We start from the raw sequence: 26,226 nt of genomic DNA, 5'->3' as shown, positions 1-26,226 counted from the left end.
AGAAATTCCTTTCTGCTTTTGTCTCTGGGTCATGTTGTCATGCCACACAACTGTTGCAATTCATATTTTTTCAAGTAAAATGCCTTACTTTCTGTCTTTACTTCCTGCCTCTAAAATTTACTTTAATGCTATTGCCCACCCTCAAAAGAAATATGTTTATTCTCTTGGCTGATTATTCTTACACAACTGGGTTGCCACAGGGACTTGTGCTTAGCTACCAAGAATGTGAGAGATAATTATATAGAAGATGCCCAGGTCAGCATGTTTACTTGCTTGGGGTCAGGGGTGGGGTAGCAGCAGAAGAATGTGGAGAGAAGGAAGTTGCCTTTTGGGCTTCTTGCTCAAAATATGCTTCTTGTCTCCCCCACCTCCATTCGTCGAAATAATGCAGGAAAATATTTGCATGGAAGAACTGACAGAGCACATTTCTACCTGTTACTTATTGCTATAGAAGCCAATAAAAAGTTTTCTGCAGCTGAATCTGAATACATTTGAGGGGAAGACTCCTTGAAGGAGAGGAAAGTTGAACTTTCTCCTGCCTCCTCTGGCTTGGATTAAATTTCAATTTCATTTAAATTTTACAGCCAGAGAAAAGTCCTTCCCCTACCCATCTGTTGTTCATGGATGGGTAGGTCCAACCTTTGATTGCAAATGGGCTGCAAGAGTACTTATGGGTCATTCATTGCCATGCTTCACAGCAGGAGCGAGTGAGCCCAAAATTTGACAACCCCCCACCAAACTTCATGCTGCCTAAGCGTGGTGCTAGGCTTTGGGAAGGAGAAGGCGTGAGGCTCTGGCAGCATTCTAGAGCCCCCTCACTTCCTTCTCAAAGCTGGAAAAGCACTAACTAGGCTTTGTGATGGAGACAGGAGGACTCTGGGACCCTGTCAGAGCCGGCCTTCATGCCTCCTTCCTGAAGCCCAGCGCCTTGCTTAGCTGGCATTGAGAAGGAATTTGAACACTGGGGGCGGAGACATCAAATGTTGCCAAAGGCCACCAAAAAGGACCTTGAGGGCTACATGTGACCCTTGGGCTGTGTGTTGGACCATAGTGTTTTGCTAAGTTTAGTTACATGTTTTGTTGAGATAACATAAATATTTTAAGGCACAATAAGATTACTCAGGAGTTTTTCCACAAAGAAAGCTTAGCCCTAATTTTTAATTGATACAAAAATGTATCAATTAATTTTTAATTGATACAAAAATATATCGACTGCACATCGGTTATTTGTACCATGCAGTCTAAATTAATGCTTCTTTTCACAAGGGTGATTGCTTCACTATCTGTGTTGTAATACACTTCCTGTTCATCCAGCCTGGCAAGCTCAATGTGACTTTCAGGTCGGCTTGTTCATTGGCCATGAAAGCTCTCCCAATTTACTCAGTCTTCGTATGATTTGCTGCACTACATTTGACAAAGGTAGATAAGGCAGTGGAGAGTTATATATTTCCTTTCAGGGTGGGTGGGTGGCTCACTTGATTTCAGTCAAAACTTGGTGGCATTTCCAGAATTTATTTGCTGTGAAGTAGAGCAATTCCTTGTAGATGCTGGTTCAAATCGGGAGATGCCAGCTCAGATCTGACTAGGAATCTACTCACAGAGGGGTCTGGCCTATCATCCTTACTGGTATTAGGATGCCCATGGATGGATAAAAGGGTGAGGTTGTTGGTGCTGGGCGGGTGGTTGTGTTTTAATGTGGATATTATGGTTTAAAAGTATATATTACAGTCAGACCTTGGTTTTTGAATAGCTTAGATCTCGAACATTTTGGCTCCTGAATGCCGTAAACCTGGAAGAGAGCGTTCTAGTTTGTGAACTATTTTTGGAAGTTGAACGTCTGACAGGGCTTCTGCAGCTTCTGTGGCTTCCGATTGGCTGCAGGAGCTGCCTGCAGCCAATTAGAAGCCACATTTTGGTTTTCAAACATTTTGGAAGTTGAACGGACTTCAGGAACGGATTCCATTTGACTTCCAAGGTACGACTGTGTTTAATGGTTGTGTTAAAGGAAATAAGCTTTCATGTCTGTTACATGTAAGTCTGTATGCAACCTTGATGTTGAAGAGCATAGAAATTAACCTATTTTCAGTCCAGGTCTAGAGCTTATGTGGATGATTAACCCACCTTTCCTAATGGAACACATACTGGAAATAAAGGAACTAAGATTATTTGGAGAAGGTTGGAGTTGGGGTTTGGCTGGGGTTCTAATAAGCAGTTGTGTTTTCACCTTGTCTTTCTTAAGTAGTTTCCTGGATATATTTGACCAAAAGAAGAGCCTCAGAGGAAGATGGAAGTGGCTGTAACAGGAGCTCTGCTCCTTCTCTGGGTTTTCTTCATCTTCATTTTCTATTCCTTAAAAATGTACAAGAAGAAAAGCCAGCTACCTCCAGGCCCCACTCCCTGGTTCTTCCTGGGGAACCTGCTGCAGAAAGATGTCCTGCCTCTGAGCAAAAACTATTCAAAGGTAAATCCATTTCTTGTTGCGGTTTCCCTCTGTTCCCTCTGTTCCTTTGTCCCTGTGGCACAGCATAAACAATCATTGTCTGGAATGAAGCAATGTGTAGAGGAAGGACAGAAGGTTAATTGTGCCCTCTTTTGCTTATATACTTTTCCATTCTTCCTTATAATAAAGGCACAGATTTCTGCTTCCCTTCTCTTTCCTTATTTTTATTTGCATTTTTTATTACTTGATTTTACTAGGTTTTTGGTTTTTTTACTGTTGGCATGTGTCTATTTTGCATCCTTTTTGGAGCTTCCCTGAATCAACGTAAGATCCCTCCAGACCATTGGTTTATTCAGCATTCATCATTCATTCTGATTTGCTTGCACAAAACTTAAAAAGAAGTGATATCTTTATTGAACAATTGTTCTGATTTGCTTTCAGGGTGGTTCTATGATAATGAGCATTCATTCATTCTTCATTCATCCTGGTTAGCTTGCAGGTTGCTTATAGTCATTTATTCATCCCATGCTTTTCAATGTATTTCCCCATCGCTTTCAAAACAGCAAAAAGTCCTCTTTTTTAAAGTGGATTTATTGCACTAGGATTATGTTAACTGCACAGACCCAAAATTATGGCATGTGCTTGAATCCTTCTTGCAAAATAATGACAGTCTGGAGGCACCCTAACTGAAGGACTCACAATAAATAGCAATATTCATTTAGAAAAAGCACAGCAGCAGCAATATACATTAGATTTTTACTTTTTTATTTATTTATTAAATTTCTGTACTGCTCATCATCTGAGGACCACAGGGTGGTTTCCAAGATGGAATTCTGAAACCATTAAGTTGCAAGCTAGCTGCATTTGGGTATATGTGTAAACACATCCAGTCAAAGGTAGTGTAGGCACATTGCCAAGCCCTGTCCCTTCCACTGCATGATACCTATAATATGTGAAAAGCTCTCCACTACTCATGGAGACTCTGTGCATACTTTAAAACCCTGATTGTGGTTGGTAGGTCACATGGGAGTAAATTCCAATATACTTCCATAACAGTATTGCACTGTAACCTAAATAATTTTTAGAAGATCACTTAGGGCAGTTGTCCCCAAATGTGATAAACAACAAGCTGAAGCAGAACCCGGCAGCATGTCAAGAAGCATGGCTCTGTATTCATTGATTGGCCTGGACATAATTATATGGTTATGCTTTAGAGATATGAAACAGTGGTTGATCATACTGAAATGTATGATGTGATACCTATTGCAGTGTCATACCTGTTAAAGTGAATCAAACACCTGATGAAGTTGGTGGGGCTGAATATAAGATTTCACAAGACTCTCTTTCTTTTATGGAGGCAGTTCAAAATGTGGTTCCTCCTCATTCAGGAAGAACAGCGTTCCAGCAGCCCATTCTCCCAGGAGCCATTCATTTTTTTAAAAAATATATTTTATTTGAGTTTTTAAACATAAATGCAAAAAATAAAGAACAGTATAACATATATCATAACATCTTTTCTTAACATCTTTGGACTCCCTCACGCCTCCCGCTCCCATTTGCATCATTGTCAATTCTTGCCAGCAATTTATCATCTTGTTTACACTCTTGTGTCAAATTCATTTAAATATAATCTATAAATTCTCCAATAGGTTTATAATTTTTCCTCAAATTTACTAATCATCTTAAATTCCTTCTAATTTAGTGGTGCACAATTATTTATGATCTAGCATCCTTTCTTAACATTCAACCAAATTACAGTGTTTTTTTAAATAAATCTTGAATTTCTTCCAGTCTTCTTCGACCCTCTCCTCTCCCAGGTCTCGGATTCTGCCAGTCATCTCGGCTAGTTCCATATAGTCCATCAGTTGCATCTGCCACTCTTCCAGTGTGGGTAGTTCTTGAGTTTTCCAATTCTTAGCGATGAGTATCCTTGCTGCCGTTGTTGCATACATGAAAAATGTTCGGTCCTTCTTTAACACCTTCTGGCCAACAATGCCCAGAAGGAAGGCCTCTGGTTTCTTGGTGAAGGTATACTTAAATACCTTTTTCAGCTCATTATATATCATTTCCCAGAAGGCCTTCACCCTAGGGCAGGTCCACCAGAGGTGAAAGAATGTTCCTTCACTTTCTTTACATTTTCAACATTTATTATCAGACAAATGGTATATCTTGGCAAGTTTAACTGGGGTCATGTACCATCTATATATCATCTTCATTACATTTTCCTTCAAAGCATTACATGCAGTGAAGTTCAACCCAGTGGTCCACAACCTTTCCCAGTCCTCAAACATGATATTATACCCAATGTCCTGTGCCCACTTTATCATAGCTGATTTAACCATTTCATCTTGTGTATTCCATTTTAACAGCAAGTTATACATTCTTGAAAGTACCTTAGTCTTTGGTTCTAACAATTCTGTTTCCAACTTCGATTTCTCCACCTGGAACCCTAATTTTTTGTCATTTTTAAAGACTTCTTTAATCTGAGCATAATGTAACCAGTCTCGCACTTTATCCTTCATTTTCTCCAAACTCTGCAATTTCCAATTGTCTCCATCTTTTTCTAGTATTTCCCAATATTTTGGCCATTTGGCCTCCATATTGGGTCTTTTTCGGGCCTTAGCTTCCAGAGGTGAGAGCCACCTTGGAGTTTTATTTTCCAATAAGTCTTTGTATTTTGTCCAGACATTAAATACTGCTTTCCTGACAATATGGTTCTTAAAGGCCTTATTGATCTTAACCTTGTCATACCATAAATATGCATGCCAGCCAAAAGCATTGTTAAAACCTTCCAGATCCAGCACATCAGTGTCCTCGAGAAGTAGCCAGTCTTTTAGCCAGCAGAAAGCTGCGGCTTCATAGTATAGCTTTAAGTCTGGCAGGGCAAAGCCCCCTCTTTCTTTCACATCAGTTAATATCTTAAACTTAATTCTGGGCTTTTTGCCCTGCCAGACAAATTTAAAGATATCTCTCTGCCACTTCCGGAAGCACTCCGTCTTGTCCACAATCTGTAATGTTTGAAACAAAAACAACATTTTTGGCAATACATTCATCTTAATAGCAGCAATTCGGCCTAACAAAGAAAGCTTCAATTTTGTCCAACTGTCCAAGTCTCTCTTAATTTCAGACCAACATTTTTCATAGTTATCCTTAAATAGACTCAGATTTTTTGCTGTTATATTTACCCCTAGGTACTTTACTTTTTTAACCACAGTTAGTTCTGTTTCTCTCTGAAACCGTTCTGACTCTGTATCTGTCAAATTTTTTCCCAACACCTTAGTTTTCTGTTTATTTAGTTTAAATCCCGCCACCCGACCAAAGTCTTGTATCAGTTGCAATACTCTTTTTGTACTAGATTCTGGCTCCTGCAAAGTCAAAACTAGGTCATCTGCAAAGGCTTTAAGTTTATATTGTTTCGCTCCGACCTGAATCCCTTCCACCAACCGGTCCCCTCTGATCATATTCAAGAGCACCTCCAGAACCGAAATGAATAACAGAGGGGAAATCGGGCAGCCTTGTCGTGTTCCTTTTTCAATTTTGAACTCTTCTGTAACCACATTGTTAACTATCAATTTGGCCTTTTGTTCTGAGTATATTGCATCAATTCCATTCTCAAAACCCTGTCCCACTCCCATTTCTTTTAAATTTCCCTTCATAAATTTCCAAGAGATATTATCAAAGGCCTTCTCCGCATCTATAAAGATTAACACTGCTTTTGTGTTTATATCTGTTTGCAAGAGTTCCAAAATATCAATAATGTTACTTGTGTTAGCAAACATGTGTCTATCTGGGAGAAAGCCTGCCTGGTCTTTATGAATTACTTCATTTAAAACTCTTTTAAGTCTACTTGCCAAAACGTCTGCAAATATTTTGTAATCCACATTTAAAAGGGAGATGGGACGATAGTTCTTGAGTTGTGTCTTTTCAGTTTCCGATTTTGGTATCAATGTGATGAAAGCTTCCTTCCACGATTCCGGCGCCCTTTTCCCCTCCATAATTTCGTTGCTAACCTCCATCAGTGGTTGAATCAGGAGCTATTCAGATGTCCTTTTTATTGCGCATTCATGATTATTTGTACTGTACTCATTGTGACATTGGAGTAGTTATACACAATCCCATTTTGAATACTGTTTGCACTTGCAAAAGTCCTGAGGTGTACACACTGTTTTGTTCCAGTCAGTGCACGTCCCATAGCTTCCTGTTCAAATCCTGTAGCTAGTAATAGCCCAAATGTTCAGGTGTATGTGTCTTTTGTTGCACTCCAGTATATACAATGCGTAGATGTAAATTTTATGAAATAAATAAATGTATCCTTCCAGATGGCAATAATTTAATAATACTGAGATGTATTGCAGAACAACTAATAAAGCTGAATTCTGCCACTAATGCACTGTTACTGCATCAATGACATGTTGCAGCATATGCCTGCAAAACCCCGCACAAAACAAGCTGCAGGTACCCTAAGAGATATTGCAACCGTTCCTTAAGATAATTACTCCAGTGGAAGTTTCACTGCCTAATTAAATAACACTGTCTTTGTGTCTTCAGCTGGTTGAGAAATATGGCCCTATGTTCACTGTCTGGATGGGACCCAAACCTATGGTCGTGCTTTGTGGATTTGATGCGGTAAAAGATGCTCTGATGGATCATGCTGAAGAGTTTGGTGGGCGTATGAGCAGCCCCATCAGTAATCGAATGACCAAAGGCCATGGTAGGGTATTTCCTCTTATTTTTTATGTATAGCTCAGCTCTACTTTGATTTGTAATGCAGTCCCCAATTTAGGGCCAAACTAGTTGTGTGAGTACCATTAACATTTTGTTCATAAATAGCCAGCACAAAGAAGTCTGAGTAATCTTGGGGCCATAGACAATGGGAAGGAGAAGCTTGACTCTCTCTACTTGCCATCAAAAAGTGTCTTTCTAAAGCTGTATATGCATTTCAGGGCAATTTGTTCCCCATGTGCACCAATGAGAGCTTTTAAGAGGCAATTAGAAGCCTCAGAGAGGTGATTTTTGTTACCATGGTGGCATGTAAAGGTAAAGGTACCCCTGCCCGTACGGGCCAGTCTTGACAGACTCTGGGGTAGGTGCGCCCATCTCACTCAAGAGGCCGGGGGCCAGCGCTGTCCGGAGACACTTCCGGGTCACATGGCCAGCGTGACAAAGCTGCATCTGGCGAGCCAGCGCAGCACACGGAAACGCCGTTTACCTTCCCGCAAGTAAGGGGTCCCTATTTATCTACTTGCACCCGGGGGTGCTTTCGAACTGCTAGGTTGGCAGGCGCTGGGACCGAGCAGCGGGAGTGCACCCCGCCGCGGGGATTTGAACCGCCGACGTTTCGATCGGCAAGCCCTAGGCGCTGAGGCTTTAACCCACAGCACCACCCGCGTCCCATGGTGGCATGTAGAGAGAGTCTAACCTCCATGGTCCCAGTTTTGCTCAGACTTCTCTGTAGCTGCTATTTGTATGACTATGATAATAAGCATCATGTCTAGGAAAGAAAGACAAACACTATCAAGCAAGGCATTATTGTTTGCTGTGGCCCGCTTCTCCAAAGAACCATTTTTGAAAATCAATTCCCCCCAAAGAAGCTGCTTTCCTGCCCCCCAAGGGAAACTGTCTCACCCATAAACACTCATAAATATAAACTTGCCACTCAAAACATCATCCATTTATTGAGTCTGCAAACTGAAAATAGCAAGTGTATATGTTGCTACGTCTCTCCTGGGCCAAAGCATGCCATTCTGAACATGGGTGACATGATTTCACTTTCCCACCCCAACAGGGTGGCCTGGAGTCAGGCAAGGCAGTGTGTCCTGTCTCCTGCCATCCATTAGTATGCCAAACTGGACGTACTTACTCTACCAAAGAGCAAAAATCCCTTACACAACACGGGACTTGGCTGTTGTGGCCTACCTTATCAGGATAATTGAGAGAATGGGAACAACTGGTTGCTGAACTGTAACTACAAATGGGGGTATAATTTTAAGGTGGAAAGCACCAGAACCACCTTTTCATGTAGAAACATCCTGCTGGTTCCTGTTGGGTCAAGAACTGACAGAATGACCTTCCTCTCTTTTTTTCCAGGGATAGACAACTCTAGTGACATGCAATGGAGAGAGCTGCGCAGATTCACAGTTATGACACTGAGAGACTTTGGAATGGGGAAGAGATCAATGTCTGAGAGGGTGCAGGAGGAAGCTGTTTGCCTGGTGGAGGCACTGGCAGCCACAAAAGGTCACCTAGCTCATTAAAAAATAAAACCTAGAAAGCACTATCCCAAGGCAAGGAGAGGGCATTTATTTGATTGCACCGGTATATTGGAATGGGCACTTATAGTATGTAAGCTTTTGACATAGTTAGAATATGTGGCTGTCGGGCTCAGTGGCAGCAGGGAGGCAAGCTTTTCCCATTTGTCCTTTCAACTCTCTGCATGCTCATGTGAACCCCAACTCATGTGTTGAACTTCCACCTTAATATTTTCCACTAATCCAGTAATGCCTATGACAGTCTACCTATACTTCTTAGGTGTGCACACTGAAGATTATACTGTGTGCAAATTGTTTCAGTGAAAATTGTTGGGTTTATATTTATTTAATTAATTAATTATATACGTTACATATTCAAATGATATTGGTAAGACACATAACTTTGAATATTCAAATACTATAAATAAAACTCGTCATGTATTCTTCGCCTTTAACAGTTGTATATCCACATTTAATCAACTATTGTTACACCTTTCCCTTTCCCCATAAACTTGTGACTCCCCTCCCCCCATGCATGGCTTCTTTGATTCTATTTACAAATACAGTGGTACCTCGGGTTAAGTACTGTACTTAATTTGTTCTGGAGGTCCGTACTTAACCTGAAACTGTTCTTAACCTGAAGCACCACTTTAGCTAATGGGGCCTCCTGCTGCCGCTGCACCACCAGAGCAGAATTTCTCTTCTCATCCTGAAGCAAAGTTCTTAACCTGAAGCACTATTTCTGGGTTAGCGAAGTCTGTAACCTGAAGCGTCTGTAACCTGAAGCATATGTAACCTGAGGTACCACTGTAATACTAATGTGTTTATACTTACTAACTTATTCAAAATTCCATCTTCAGCATCATAATTCTTGTCTTTGTGAGCTCAGTCTATGCTCATCAATAGATTCTGGATGGAGCATCTTTGTACCATGTAATCATCAACACATTTCCATTCCTTGCATTTATTTTTATTTTTATTTAGTGTCAACATGGCCTTGTAAGCCAACTGAAACTCTGCTGCAGGCAATACTAGCAGAATTGGCATCAAATGAGTTAATTAAGTGGAATGTTATGACAGAGAAATGAGGGGGCGGGATTCATTATTTGGACTATGGATGGGGTAGGTGTCCGGGGGGGTGGGGTGGGGAGAGGGAAGATACCCAGTGCCTCTTTTTTCTGCCTCTCACCTCCCAAAAAATGTGTTTAATTAGAGTTTAAAAATAAAAATTAGCACAGCCCCCTGAATTGACTTAGGACTGGATACAATTTGAGTGTTGCCCAGGTTGCCCTGAATATTGTGTTGGAACCAATTTGTGGACCCAGATTCAGGCCTCACATCAGGTCGGTGTCAGGGGTAGAGCTGTGCACAGCCCTCTTGATTACAGCATTTTACTACTACTTTTAATTTCTTTAACATTTGGTTATTGGGATTGATGGAAATGCAATCTACCAGGTGCAAGCTGTTTAAACAGTTTTTAGAGTTAATTTTGTATTGGAGTCTGAAGATGGTGGGGTCCACTTTCATCAGGCCTTGCTGACTGTCTTTGGTTCCTCCTACAGGACAGGGCTTTGATCCAACAACTAGAATCACATCCGCTGTTTCCAATGTGATCTCATCAGTCATCTTTGGGACTCGCTTTGACTACACAGACAAGACCTTCCTAAAGCACCAGCGCATTATAGAGAACCAAGTTTGCTTCTTTCACTCTTTCTTGGGACTGGTAGGTTGTTCCTTCTGTGTTGCAAACATTTTCCTTTCTACCATGAAAAGGAAAAACAAAACCTAGCTTGTTGGAGTATGAATGATGGCACAAAGGGTTCACAAATGTGTGCCTGCCTAACTATCAGATGAAAATAATGTTCTGAAAATGTCTTCGACAGGATAGAGATGGAAATTGACACAATCACAAAGTTCCAGTGATTTCTTTAAAAAAAAATAAAAAATTATTAACCGACCAATCAAATCAAATCAAATCAAATCACATCACATAGATTCCGAATTACAAAGCCGAATTTTGAATTTTGTTGAGGGAACCCATATTTCAAGATCCAAAGGGGGATCTTCTTGCCACTGCGTTAATGTCCAAATCAGTCCAAACAAAGTTCATAATTCTATCCAGTCTTATCTTGCTGTTTCCACATCACATCTTGTTCATATAATTTCTCTTTTTTCTTTCTGATCTCTTCTGATAGTCTCCTTAAGCCAATAAACACCAATAATAATCCTGTATGAATTTTTCCGTTCTTCCAATACTCAAATCGAGATGGTTTCCATATATCATCGACTTCATAGATAACAGCGCTCTTTCCATCATTAATTACAGAACTGTCATTCTTAAGTCCCACTGAGGAGTTTCACCCACAATATAAAAATAGCTCTATTTCTCTATTTCTCCTCTCAGAATTTTTTTAAAAAATAATATTTATTAAAGTTTTTAAAAAATTACAGAAAGAAAAAGTAAAAATACCACATTAAACAAAAACAAAACAACACATCACAATATATTAAAAAACAAACAAACAGAGAAATGAGACCCATTAAACAAAAACAAAAACGCAGAAAAAAAATACATCAGATCTCCTCATTACTAATCTTTCATTAGCTTATTTCCTTGACCTCCTCACACCTCCCTTTTTTGTATTCTAGGTTAATTATCCATTTCAGCAAATCCTTTCCCTCTTTTAAAATTTTTGTCCTGTAAATTATCTTAATATAATGTAACTTTACTTTTCCTCCTTTCACCAATTAACAGTCAGATATTCCCAAATCCTTTAAATCATTCCTGCTAAAATCATATAGTATTATTCCAACATCCTTCTAACAGATATTAATTTTACAATGTTTCTGTAAATAGTCTTTAAATTTCCTCCAATCTTCCTCCACCGACTCTTCTCCCTGGTCTCGGATTCTGCCAGTCATTTCCGCCAATTCCATATAGTCCATCACCTTCATCTGCCATTCTTCCCGGGTGGGTAAATCTTGTGTCTTCCAATACTTTGCAATAAGTATTCTTGCTGCTGTTGTAGCATACATAAAGAAAGTTCTGTCCTTCTTTGGCACCAATTGGCCGACCATGCCCAGGAGAAAGGCCTCTGGTTTATTCAGAAAGGTATATTTAAATACCTTTTTCATTTCATTATAGATCATCTCCCAGAAGGTCTTAATCCTTGGGCACGTCCACCAAAGGGGAAAGAATGTACCTTCGGTCTCTTTACATTTCCAACATTTATTATCGGGCAGATGATAGATTTTTGCAAGCTTGACTGGTGTCATGTACCACCTCTATATCAATTTCATTATATTCTCTCTTAAGGCATTACACGCCATGAATTTCATACCTGTGGTCCATAAGTGTTCCCAGTCAGCCATCATGATATTATGTCCAACGTCTTGTGCCCATTTAATCATAACAGATTTCACCATTTCATCCTGAGTATTCCATTTCAACAGCAAGTTGTATATTCTTGACAAATTCTTAATTTTAGAATCTAACAGTTCTATTTCCAATTTTGATTTTTCCACCTGGAAGCCATTTTTTTTGTCCAAATTATATGCCACCATTATCTGGTAATAGTGAAGCTAATCTTGCACTCTATTTTTTAATTTTTCAAAACTCTGCAATTTTAGTCTGTCTCCGTCTTGTTCCAAAATTTCCCAATATTTCGGCCAATTGGCCTCCATATTGAGCTTTTTCTGAGCCTTCGCTTCCATTGGTGACAGCCACCTTGGGGTTTTATTTTCAAGCAAGTCCTTGTATCTTATCCAAACATTAAACAGTGCTTTTCTGACAATATGGTTTTTAAACGCTTTATGTGCTTTGACCTTGTCATACCACAAATATGCATGCCACCCAAAAACATTGTTAAAACCTTCGAAATCCATCACATCAGTGTTCTCAAGAAGCATCCATTCTCTCAGCCTACAAAATGTGGCTGATTCATAATAAAGTTTTAAGTCCGGCAGGGCAAATCCACCTCTTTCTTTAGCATCAGTTAATATCTTAAATTTTATTTGAGGCTTCTTGCCCTGCCAGACAAATCTAGACATATCTCTCTGCCACTTCTTGAAACACTCCATTTTATCCAAAATTTGCAATGTTTGAAACAAAAACAACATTCATCTTTATCGCAGCAATTCGGCCTAGCAATGATAGCTTCAGGTTTGACCATATTTCTAGATCCTTTTTCACTTCCATCCAACATTTTTCATAATTATCCTTAAATAGGTTCACATTCTTAGCAGTCATATTAACCGTAGGTATTTCACTTTCTTAACCAGTGTTAATCCTGTCTCCTTCTGAAACCTCTCTCTCTCAGTCACTGTTAGATTTTTCTCTAAAACCTTAGTTTTCAACTTATTCAACTTAAAACCCGCTACCTGGCCAAATTCTTGAATTAGTTCCAATACTCTTTTAGTACTGGTTTGTGGCTCTTGTAATGTCAATACCAAATCATCAGCAAATGCTTTCAGTTTGTACTGTTTGGCTCCAACTTGTATACCTTTAACTGTTTGGTCCCTTCTAATCATATTTAAAAGCACCTCCAGGACCGATATAAAAAGCATTGGAGAGATTGGGCAACCTTGGCGTGTTCCTTTCTCTATCTTAAATTCTTCCATCACTACCTTGTTCACAATTAATTTAGCCTTTTGTTCTGAATAAATTGCACCTATACCATTTTCGAACCCTTGACCGACCCCCATCCCCTGTATGTTTTTCTTCATAAAACTCCAAGAAATATTGTCAAAGGCTTTCTTTGCGTCTACAAATATCAAAACTGCTTTAGTGTTGATATTCACTTGTAACTTTTCTAAAATGTTAATTATGTTCCTTGTGTTGTCAGACAAATGTCTGCCCAGAAGAAAGCCCGCTTGATCTTTATGAATTTCTTCTACTAGTACCTTTTTTAATCTTTTGGCCAAAATATCTGCAAAAATTTTATAATCCACATTAAGCAAAGATATGGGGCGGTAGTTCTTAAGCTGTGTCTTCTCAGACTCTGTTTTCGGTATAAGTGTAATATAAGATTCCTTCCACGACTCTGGTGCCCTTTTCCCTTCCAATATTTCATTACACACTTCCTTTAATGGCTGTATTATCAATTCTTTCAATGATCTATAGTATCTTGAAGTCAAACCGTCGGGTCCTGGAGATTTATCCAATTGCATATTCTGAATGGTCCCTTCTATTCTCTTGCTCCATTATTTTGTAATTCAACATTAGTTTATTTTCTTGAGAGATTTTTTGTAATCCATTTATTTTTTAAAAACGATCAATGTCCATTTGTTTCTGGGTTTCCTGTGTATATAGTTGTTTAAAATACCTCTGAAAGCACTTTCTAATCTCCACTGGATCCTGTATATTTTTTCCTTCTACTTCCAAATTTGTGATAGTGTTGAGTTTCTGTCTTTTTTTCATTTGCCAAGCCAGCAGTTTTCCACATTTATTTGCCGATTTCAATGTCTTTTGTCTCATCTGTTTAATTTTCCATTCTATTTCCTGGTTCATCATTTTCATATATTGTACTTGATGCAACTTTATCTCTTTCAGAAACTCCTGCGACTTTGGTTTCTCTCTCAGTTTCTTCTCTCCTTCCTTTATTTTCTCCAAAATCTTATCCTTTTTCTCATTTGGGACTCTCTTTTGAATCGTATTCTGTTGTATCAAAAATCCTCTCATAACCGCTTTGCTTGCATCCCAAATTACTCTTTTTTCTACAGTAGTATTCATATTTATCTCAAAATAGTCTCTCAGATTTTTTGGGGCCTTCTTAGTCACTTCTCCATTCCTAAACAGTGTGTCATTCATCCTCCATCTGAAGGAACCAATTGGTGTTTGTTTCAATTCCACCTTTACAGCATTGTGGTCGGAGCAGGTTTTAGGGCATATTTCCGCCTTTCTAGTCTTTGGAACCAGCCCTCTAGTTATCCAAATTTGATCAATTCTTGTCCATGTCATTTTTGCCTCCATGTCATTTTTGCTAGTGGCGTGGATCAGAGACGGCGTCCAGGAGTGCCGAAATCCCACAGGAGAGCATTGTGCCTAGTGCCCCCATCCCCACAAATTCGGGGGTGGTATAGGGCACAGCAGGCAAGGGAAGTCCCCCACCACAATCCTGGGGTGGTAAGGAGGCTATTTACTCCCATCACAGCCTCCAATTTACCTCGTGTGGGTCGGAGAGATGTTATTGTCAGCCATCTTCTGATGCACCCCTAGTGGTCCCCCAAAGTTCCAGTGATTTCAGGGGAGAAACTGGACCCTTGAGCAAGACAGGCAGCAGAAAAGTTGGAAGACTTACCTGGGCTGTTTACTAATAGCAGCAGATCTCCCTTTCCTTTCCTGCCCCCCCTTTTACTTTGCCATTGCTTCCCCACCCCCTTTAGTTGCCTGACTACCATTTCCCTCTGGATACAATATAACTGTGGAACATTGCAAGAGAGAAATGGCTGCCACCACAAAAAATGGCAGTCTCCAGCAGGGGCTACACTTTTTGTATGGATGTCACCCCACAGTTTCCATCCCCACAACACCCCAGAACAATGCAGCATACAGGTTCTTCCTAATGTAAGAAAATGGTACCCAAGCTACTGAAGAAAGAGCCATGAGGGTGTGGGGGAAGGGAGAATTGTTGCTATGAATCACAAACTGCTCCCCAGAAATTTACTGCCCTCATAAAACTTCACAATCAGTAAAGGGAACCACATAAATTTCTGTCCCAACAGGAGCCTTATTTGTTTCATTTTTCAATTTTAAATAATTGTTGATTACTGGGATAGGTCTGTCTATTGTGCAATATGGTATGCATTAAAAATGGCAGACATTTCCACATTAGCGGATGACAAAATAGAAGAAAGACTTGTGCAAAATGCACCAATTGCAGGAGAATGGGAAATTCCAGTTGAAAGTGAGAATGAGTGTTGGAACAGACTGAGGCACATTTGTACATCTATAGAGGTATCCTGGTGGGAGGAGTTGCCAAGCGTGGGGAGCCACGCCTAGATCATCAGTTAATGGTTGAAAACAACTTCTATACACCTCAGGAGTCAAAAGCCAGAGTGAAAAGGCATGTCTTCAGCATTCTTCAAAACCTGTATAATGAAGATGCCAGGCACACCTCTGTGTAGAGGAATTCCACAACTGAAGGGTTGCCACAGACAATACCTTTTTCTGGACCATGAGCCTCTGAGGGCAGTGCAACAACTAATAGGGTCCCCTTTGCCACTCTTAGCACCTGAGGAAGTCTGCAGGAAAGGAAGCTGTCTTTCAGGTAGTTGGAGCCTGAGCCATTTAGGGCTTTAAAAACTAATATTAACACCTTGAACTAGGCCCAGAGCCAAACTGGCCACATGTGCAGCTGCTTTATAACAGAGGTTATGTGAAACTTAAACAGAACCCGAACCAGTAATCTGGATTTTGGACCAGTTGACATTTCTGAGTCATTTTCAAGGGAAGCCCCATCACCCCTAGCCCTTAGGAATGAGGTAAAATGAACCAGAAGCTCAACAGTTTCTGCTGGATTTCCAAAATAAGTGATTAAAAACAACAACTGCTTTATCACTTTTCAGCCAGAATTTTTGTGGCATAGTATAAAAAGCTGGATTCACAATATTTAAGGCTGTATGTGTCATCTTCATTTCAGCTGTACTCTGCTGTCCCCAAACTATTGGACTGCTTTCCTGGAAGGCACCAAAAGATTTTTTCTGATACTGATGAGTTGTGTGATTTCGTCCGTGAGAATGTGAAGCTACACAGGCAGACGCTGGATCCTCAGAACATCTGTGACTTTATTGACTGCTTTCTTATCAAGTCTGAGAAGGTACGTGGGTCAAAAAATTATTTGGGTGCCCAGTTATGTCCTAGTCGATGTGGGGAAGGGATACCAGGCCAACCAGAGTGCCCCTCTATCTTTGCCTCCTCCCCTAGCAACTTCTCCTGGCCACTCCTTGCAAGACATTTTTAATTATTATCATTATTCATTAGGCTGAGGTATCCTGTGCCCAGTGTTAAAGTCTATGCTTAATGTTGTACAAAGCAATGCAGATGCTTATGATAAAAATAAAATTGGTTCACTCACTTTACAGCCTATATGAGTAACGTAGACAGCTACTTTGCCCAAACAAAAATACATAACCAGTTACTCTTTCTTTTCTTTATATTTCTAAAGTAATTCTATTTTAAATAGATGTGATTGGATTAAACACCTCTTGGGGTGAGTGCAGGATTTCACCCATGATGCTCATTCGAACAGGCTAAGCTGTCTCCATTTTGCCATCTTTCTTTATAGTGAAATTTTCTCTCTCTCCCCCCCCCCCTTTCCCTCTGCCTCATAGGAACAAAAGTCTGCGAGTGACACCTTCAGAACTGAAAACCTTGTCATGACAGTGCTTGGACTTTTTTTGGCTGGGACAGGAACCACAAGCTTTGCCTTGATCTCTGGCCTCATGGTGATGGCTAAGTTGCCACATATTCAAGGTATTCAGATACCCCAGAGAAGTTTAAAGTGGATGGGACTATGATGGGCTCCACTAGTAATCACACATGAAAAGACATCCCAAGGACTAGGAGGTTTCCATTAGCATTCTGCATCAGCCTGGACCTCCCCTGAACCTCCCCTCATAGTTAAAAAATAAAAAGAGTTTTGAGGGCTCCCTGATGTCTTCAAATGGCACTTATGCCAAGGGTAGGAACATTGCCAGAAAAGATGGGGCCTCAGAATTCTGGAAGCACATTTTCCAAATGGAGATCAACAGGTGGTAAGGTACAAAGGAATGAGTGGAAATCACTCAAGATGAGAATTTGTGTTTGCATGAGTTTTCATGATGTCAGAGAGTGCCCAAGTTTTTCACTCTGTCAGATGAGAAGCAGAATCTAAATCCAGGAAATACATCTCTTGAGTCTTTTTCATTACAGCAAAAGTCCAACAGGAAATTGATGAGGTGATGAGTGCTACCCGTGCCCCTAGCATGGAAGATCGTGTGAGGATGCCTTTCACCAATGCAGTTATCCATGAGATTCTACGATACCCACTATTAAGTAATGAGACCATTCCCCGTACAACGTCTTGTGATACCAAATTCAGGGGGTTCACCTTCCCTAAGGTATGATGGCCCAGCATTTTGTCATGATAATTGTGGAGAAGAAATGGAGCAGTTCTAGGAACTGATTGTATAAATGGCCCTGGACTGCCCTCATGGAGGCAGGGATGAGATCAGTAGTGGAGATCAGTAGTGATTTTGTTGGCCTAAGCAAATGACCTGAAGGAACTAGTGTTAGAGGAGAATTTCACATTTTAAAATGAACCAACGGAATTAGTCTTTCACAGACCTATGCATACAAAATGTATCTTTTATGGGGAAAATGTGTACTAAAATCAATGTTTTAGTGGGAAAATGCACACAGAAGCACACAAGAAAGCACACAAAAAGGTGTTTTAGATTTAAAATGGGTACATAAATGGGTACATACATTTAGTTGAATGTAAGGCAGTGTGTACCTATGGAGTAATACAGGAGCAGACCAGAGGAAATCAGCTCATCCCTATTGGAAGCCCATTCTTCTAAGTTAGCTTCCTCATTTTATGGCTATTTCCTAGATAGTCATGAATTGAGACCAATAATGTAAATCTGCCATCTTTTATCCCTGAAGGGCACTGCTGTTGCTCCAATGTTAATAACTGTGCACCGTGACCCTCTCCAGTGGGAGACTCCCGAACAGTTCAACCCAGGACATTTTTTGGATGAGAAAGGCCAGTTCAAGAAGAAAGATGCCTTAATAGCCTTTTCAGCAGGTAACTATATGAGCCTGTGGTAACTTATGTGCAAACAATGCCATTTCCATTTTCTTTCAAGAGACAGTGTACGGAAAGAGATATGGCTGCGCTGTGTTCTAAACCACTGAGCCTCTTGCCGATCAGAAGGTTTGAATCCCTGCGACGGGCTGAGCTCCCATTGCTCGGTCCCAGCTCCTGCCAACCTAACAGTTTGAAAGCACACCAGTTCAAGTAGATAGGTACCGCTGTGGCAGGAAGGTAAATGGCGTTTCTGTGCATTGCTCTGGTGTGCTGGTCCTGTGGGTCAACTGAGAGGCGAGGTCCGAGTCCAGTCTGAGGTCGAAGGTGAAATATGGAGGCAGTCCATCAAAACTAAAGCTGGGTACAGGGCAGGGAGTTGAGTGAAGTCAGGAACAGGCTTGCAAGCAGGGAGTCAGGGCGGGTCAGGAGCTCTGGCAGGAAAGCAGGACAGGGTTCAGGCAGGAACTAGCAACCAACAATGTTGCTCCCACAACTTGGGACTGGGGCTGGCTGGCTTTTATCTGCCCCAAGGCATAGGGTGGCCCCAATCCTCAGGTGACTCGCCTTTCCTGGCATGGAGGCGAGCACTCCTCCTGCAGGAACTTAGTTCCCTCCGCCTCTCTGCCCTGAGCCTCTGTAGCTCATGAGAGGCTGGAGGGTTACCGGACCCAGAGGCAACCTCAGCTTCCTTTGGCGGGGCTGAGATTGGAGGCAATGGGTCCTCCATCACATCAGGGGCCAGAGCAGAGTCAGCTGGTGCCTGCACCTGAGGATCCAGCACAGGTGAGGACCCTTCAGGCTCATGCCCCAGCCCCAGATCAGCTGGTTATGGAGGCGGGGGATCCTGTGCAGTCTGGGATTCCTAAGGATCAGCATCAGAATCCGAATCCCAGGCCATCATATCTGGTTTCACCAGAAGCAGCTTTGTCATGCTGGCCACATGATCCGAAAAAACTGTATGTAGGCAAATGCCGGCTCCCTCGGCCTGCAAAGTAAGATGAGTACTGCAACCTCAGAGTTGTCCATGACTGGACTTAACTGTCAGGGGTCCTTTACCCCATGTTTTGCAATTTCCCTGAAGGATTACATGGCACCCTGTTGTAAGCTGATGGCATTTACCACTTTTTACACGGAGGCAGTGCCCTCTGTCCAGCTTCTAATAGGCTTCTTCTCACAAAGGCACTGTGATTTGAAGTAAAATGAGAGTAAAAGTCATTCCCTGGTTGGATGTGCCAGTCTATTTCCCTCCCTGGTATTTTCTGTGAGTAGGGGATGGCACAAAAACATATGATAGTGTTTGGAAAAAATTAAAGTACATCTGGGTCAGAGGCTAGAAAAGGGTCAATAAACTGGAATATTTGGAAAACATGAAGTTGAATTCCTCCCATTCTGTCGTTGGAGAACTGCATCAGAAAATTTGTACAAGTGAAAATTTTGAAGATTGGTTGTGTTTCCATTCTCATATGGTTTCAGAAAGGGTGCATTTGATAGACTGAGCTTTAAATGTGAACTGAATCTCATGTCTCGCCCATCCATACGTCAGGCCAATCATTATATTATTATTATTATTAGTAGTAGTAGTAATAATAATAATAATAATAATAATAATAATAATAATAATTTTATTATTTATACCCCGCCCATCTTGCTGGGCTTCCCCAGCCACTCTGGGCGGCTTCCAAAAAAATATTAAAATACTGTAATACATCAAACATTAAAAGCTTCCCTAAACAGGGCTGCCTTCAGATGTAGTAGTAGTAGTGGTAATAATAGTAGTACAGTGGTACCTTGGTTTTCGAATTTAATCCATTCCGGAAGACCGTTCAAGTTCTGAAACATTCAAAAACCAAAACTCAGTACGGAAGCCTCAGTATAGAAGCTGCATGGCATGTTTGACCAGAACGCATAGAAACTGTCCTTAAAGTTATCTTCCCACTTTTCTTGTTTCTTGATGAATGATACCTAACACTATTTCCAGTCCCCAAACCAACATTGCGTGAATTCACTAGGAGTGGATCTGCACACAGGAAAAATAAAGCTATAAATAAGTCAGAAATTAAATCGTTATAACAAATTATTTTTTTCGTATAATTTTTTTTTTGCTCTCTGTCGTCATCTGGCATTGCAGGTTTAGAATGCATTCAAAACGTTGTTTTATTGACTAATGGAGCTGAGTCCTAGGTTTCCTGCGCACTGTGTAGATCTTTGGTTAGCTCTGCCTTCTTTTTCTTTGCCAGGGAAGCGGGCATGCATTGGGGAAGCCTTGGCACGAATGGAGCTCTTCCTGTTCTTCAGTACTCTGCTCCAGAACTTCACCTTCCAGCTGGTTGGAGCATCAAAAGATATTGATTTAGCCTCTTTGTTTATGGGGTTAAATGCTAAAAATGTCTGTCCTCTGATGAAAGCCATCAGACGTTCAATGTGACCTTGTGACAAAAGATAAGCAGAAAGAATGTGGTCAGTGGCTTCCAGAATATTTGTAGTAGGTAGAACAGGAGTACTGCGAGGTGCCTTCCTTCACTCATTCAACACCTCACAGTTCCACATAAGGGTAATAGCCCTAGATATCAGGTATTAAAAGTTTTCTTAGCATGGCAAATGAGAAGAGCCTTAGACCTTTCAATCCCTAATGTCCAGTCAACTGTTCATGGGCTCATTGGCACTTAATAACATGTGACAAAAGATCATCAACTATTGCAGTGTGTGTGTGTTTTAAAAAGCTTTCCTCATACAGTAGTACTTCGGGTTACAAATTTAATTCATTCCGGGGGTCCGCTCTAAACCCGAAACCGTTTTTAACGTGAGGAGCACTTTTGCTAATGGGGCCTCCTACTGCTTCTGTGCCGCCACTGCACAATTTCCGTTCTCATCCTGGGGCAAAGTTCTTAACCCAAAGTAAAACTTCCGGGTTAGTGGAGTTTGTAACCTGAAGTGTTTGTAACCCAAAGCGTTTGTAACCTGAGGTACCACTGTATACTGTTATAAACATTCACTCTCTTCTACTGATTAAATTGAGGGGATCTCTATTCTCTCAAGTATACATGGCTTCTTGATTTTAGTTTAACTACAAATAGGGCTGGGCAATATCTGGTTTTCAACATTACGAAATATCACCAGCTAAATATTGCAATATACCGATATATCACAATGTCTGAAATAAGGATGGAGCTATGTAGAGGCATTGGCTAACTTCATGGTTTTCCCCACATTGTGATTTTGCATGGCACGCATACGTGCACACACACACCGTGATTCACCATATATTGCCAGGTCAAAAATTATGAAACTGACAGCACAATATGGACTTCAAACTGGTTTTGGACGCTATATGAATATATTGCCCAGCCCTAAATACTAATAGGGATGAGAGTGGATTTCATTTTCATTTTCTTTTTTTAAAAAACAATTCTTATTGAATTTTCAAATTATAAAAACAAATTTTCCACAAATCTTAACTGAACGATTTATATATCCATATTTCTCCCCTCCCCTCTCTTTGGCTTTCCCCGTATTTCTGTATTGATTTATTAAACAAATTCTATACCCTGCTGATTTTACCTCTTATATAGTTGTGAAAGTTTAGTCAAAACCTGCCAATGGGTCCTAATCTTTATACTGTCTTTTTATACAGTTTATAAATGGTTCCCACTCCTTTTTGAAATCGATGTTGTCTCTCTCATGTATCCTCTCTGTCAGCTTAGCCAGTACTGCAAAGTCCACAAGTTTGGCTTGCCATTCTTGGCATTTTCTCTGTTTTCCATACTTGTGCTAATAAAATTCTTGCTGCTGTTGTTGCATACATAAACAATCTCCAATTTCCCTCTCTTATATCATGATCTAAAATTCCGAGCAGGAAAGATTCTGGTTTTTTAACATAGGGTTTTTTCAACATTTTTTTCAATTCATTATATATCGTTTCCCAATATTCTTTAACCTTCTTGCATTCCCACCATACATGAAAGAAAGGACCATCTTTCTCTTTACATCTCCAACATATCTTAGATCTTGTTTTATATATTTTTGCATATATTTTTTCTGGTGTGATATACCATCTATATATCATTTTCAAATAATTTTCTCTTAATAATATACAGTCTGTAAACTTTAAATTTGTTTTCCATAATTTTCCCATTCCTCCATCTGTATATTATGCCCAACATCCTGAACCCATTTTATTTGTGTCAATTTTACCATCTTAACTAAAGTCTCTCCAGATAACAAAATGTTATATGCTTTCTTCAGTAATTTGGTGTTTCCCTCCAAAATTTCCTTTTGGAAGTTTGAGATAGTTAGCACCCCTGGACAAGGCAGAAATTGAACAGGCTAATCCAGATATTCTCAGACATCAGCTCCCATCATCCCAGCTAGCAGGTTGCATGGGTGATAATGTGTTGCTATCCTCACTTTTCAATGCCACACATTGCCAGTTATTCAATGCCAATTATTCACAGTAAACAGAACAGAAGTAAAACAAGGCTCCAAAAATGAATGGAATGTCAAGTGATAATACCTTTACAAGTGTGTTTGAAGTAGATACTGCAAAACAGTAAATTACCTGAATTATGAATTAAGGCTGTGACAGTAATTTTGAAATATAATAAGGATCCTAAATAAATGAAATACTATGTCAATATATTTTGTTTTTGTTTTACAGAAGATATCTTTAGGAAGAAATCCATTTTTCAGTGTACCAAAAATAAATTGCCTCTTTTATTGTTTAAAGCAGTCTTGGGGGGGGGGAGTCCAACTGATTTTGGTGTTCTAAAGTTAATATTGCAGGCTGAATTACTATTACAGGCAATAATTATTGTTAGTGCCTTGGCATCTACATTAATTACAGAATTAGCTTATAATTTGGGGGGGGGGTTCTATAATTAATTTGTTTTTAAAGCTAAGTGTCAGGGGTCTGCCTTCAAGGGAGGGGGGAGAGACAGGAACGTACAGACAGCCTCCTCCTTTGTTGAGCAGCTGCACCTGATCATTCTGGTGGACCTGCCCTAAAGTGAAGGTCTTCTGGGAAATGATATATAATGAGCTGAAAAAGGTATTTAAGTATACCTTCACTAAGAAACCAGAGGCCTTCCTTCTGGGTATTGTCGGCCAGAAGGTGTTAAAGAAGGATAGAACATTCTTTATGTATGCAACAACGGCAGCAAGGATACTCATCGCTAAGAACTGGAAAACTCAAGATCTACCCACACTGGAAGAATGGCAGATGCAGCTGATGGACTATATGCAACTGGCGGAGATGACTGGCAGAATTCGAGACCTGGGAGAAGAAAGGATTGAAGAAGATTGGAAGAAATTTAAGATTTATCTACAAAAATATTGTGATTTAGAGGAATGTTAATAAGGATGCTTGGTTATAAATAATTGGCCATCACTAAATTGGATCGGAAATTGACGATAAATGAGATTAAGAGAAACAAAAATTTGTTGGAGAATTGTTACACTATATTGAATTGAGTGGTTATAAATTTGCAAATAAGATGATAATTTGCTTGAAAAAATTTATTAACGATGTAAGTGGGAGCGGGAGACGTGAGGAAGCCCAAAGAAGTTATGAAATTTTGTTAAAACAAAGCAATGCTGTTTATTATCTTTGTATTTCTTTTATAAAAAACCCTAATAAATATTTTATTAAAAAAAAAAAAAAACATTCTGGTGAAAGTGAGCCTTTAGGAGAAACGGACGACGATGAGAGAAAGGGGGGTGGGGGAGGATGCAAAGGCTCAGTCAGGCTGAGATGAGCCACGACACCGCTTCCAGGGAGTTGGACGTGCCTCTTCCATTGCAGTTTTTGCCAGGGAATTACACGTAAGGAAAAGAGGCGGAGATGGGGTTCTCCCGGGCTTATATGCTGGAGGGCAAACAGGAAGAAGGCACTTCCGGAATCTGCTAGTGATTGAGGAAGACATGGGTTTTAGACCGCACTCAATAAAATCTGTAAAACCCTCCCCAAACTAACCTACCTATTCCAAACCTTCCCAATCTGGATCCCCCAAACCCAACTTCAAAGATGGCAGGGAAAATGACACTCCTTTATCTTCTCACACAAAAACCCAAGAATAAGCCCCAAATACCTGCACCTCCCCACCTCAGAAGGAGGATGGGGAATCCCCAACATAGAAGGATATTATACTGCCAACCAAATAGGCCATATAATTCCATATATACTAGAAGATGAGACAAAACAATGGATACACCTAGAGGGGGACACAACTGAAAATACCTGCACCACAGCATACCCTCTCCTCCCAAACAAAAGAAGGAAAATTCCCACAACACTTAACAGGTACACACAGACCATGCTCAAGGCATGGAAAACAGTAATAGGCAAACTCTCCCCAACCTCATCCCCACTAATTCCCCTGGCATACCACCCATTATTCCACCACGCAGCACAAAACCTCCAGATTAAAACCTAGCAAACCAAAGGCCTATATTGCCTAATAGACTTCTACGAAAATAACAAACCTTTATCAACACAAGAAATACAAGACAGAGGAATGGTATCTGCAATATACAAAATACTACTACAAAATCCCACAAATTCCCTAGACGCAATAAAAAAATAATAATGGGAGGATGACATAGGCTATGAGATTAACCCCACTCAAGGGACCAAAATGTGGACTAAACCCCTCTTTAAATCCATATCAACAAAAATAAAAGAACTCAGTCTGAAACTCACCTACAGGTGGTACCTAACACCAAGAAAATTAGCACTAATATGCCCAGGAACCTCACCAAAATGCTGGAGAGGGTGCACCTCCACAGGCACATACCTCCACATATGGTGGGAGTGGCCCCAAATCCAACCATTCAGGACAACAACCGTACGAGAAATAAGTAAAATAACCAAGCAAGTATTAGAAATCACCCCAGAATTGGCTTTACTAAACAATAATGCCCACTTACACCACAAAGAACTCATAACCCACCTACTTTCAGCAGCCAGAAGCATCATAACCAGATCCTGGAGAGACCTGTCAGGAGTAAGCATGGACCAATGGTACCAAATAGTATGGGAAACAGACCCACTGGAAAATTAACCAGTAAACTGAAACTGACACGGTGACAAATAGAAGAAGACACCTTCACCCCGGTATGGCTCCCCTTTATCACATTCACAGCCCAACAAGAAAACGACAATAATCCACCAACAGCATACAAATCAATATGGCTAACCTGATCCAAAACACCCACCCACCCCACTCACACATGAAAACAAAGACCACCACAGCCAACCACAAATGAATAATCACACCCTAGGCCAACCCCAACCTCTCTCACCACCAAAGGAACACAAGCGAACAGCAAAGAACCCACACAAGCAACGCTGACACCAAATCCTACATACAGTAAGTGAAATAGAAACATTGCCACCTGACCCCACTCTCACCCATCTCTCCCCCCTTCACCTGTTTCCCCCTTTTCTTCCTAATGTCTCAACAAATGAAAATGATTTGTAAAAATGTTACATGGGAAAAAACCACGAGAGAGAGACATTGCATACTTTTGTAAATCAACAAAATCTTTAATAAAAAATAAAGCCTATAAAAGACAGATGGGAGTCCTGGCTGTTACCTTCGTGAGCAACCACACATATTCCTCACAATAAGCTAGGGAATTTTTGTCACCTGCTTACTTGGTTGCTGAGACAATAAGAAGGCACCATATTTTTCGCCCTATAGGACGTACTTTTTCCCCTCCAAAAATGAAGGGGAAATGTGTGTGCGTCCTA

At 40.4% G+C, this 26,226-nt stretch overlaps 1 protein-coding gene across 2 annotated transcripts; it reads left to right on the top strand.

Annotated features, from left to right (window-relative positions):
* Positions 1 to 1,307: 1,307 nt before the first annotated feature.
* On the top strand, positions 1,308 to 21,170 carry LOC309334451 (cytochrome P450 2C8-like). Of its 2 annotated transcripts, XM_081848702.1 has the most exons (10): positions 1,308 to 1,656; positions 2,240 to 2,461; positions 6,989 to 7,151; positions 8,528 to 8,677; positions 10,251 to 10,411; positions 16,329 to 16,505; positions 17,020 to 17,161; positions 17,600 to 17,787; positions 18,335 to 18,476; positions 20,717 to 21,170. In XM_081848702.1, exons 2-10 carry the CDS (start codon positions 2,285 to 2,287, stop codon positions 20,902 to 20,904), a joined length of 1,488 nt encoding a protein of 495 aa, XP_081704828.1. In that variant the 5' UTR covers positions 1,308 to 1,656; positions 2,240 to 2,284; the 3' UTR covers positions 20,905 to 21,170. The 2 variants fall into 2 exon arrangements, with proteins under 2 accessions (XP_081704828.1, XP_081704827.1); XM_081848701.1 differs by lacking the exon at positions 1,308 to 1,656 and having other exon boundaries at positions 2,080 to 2,461.
* Positions 21,171 to 26,226: the final 5,056 nt, after the last annotated feature.

The sequence above is a fragment of the Podarcis erhardii genome, assembly GCF_964252035.2.
Source record: "Podarcis erhardii genome assembly, chromosome: 2".
NCBI classification, from domain to species: Eukaryota; Metazoa; Chordata; class Lepidosauria; order Squamata; family Lacertidae; genus Podarcis; species Podarcis erhardii.
This window is presented reverse-complemented; position numbering and strand designations above follow the sequence as displayed.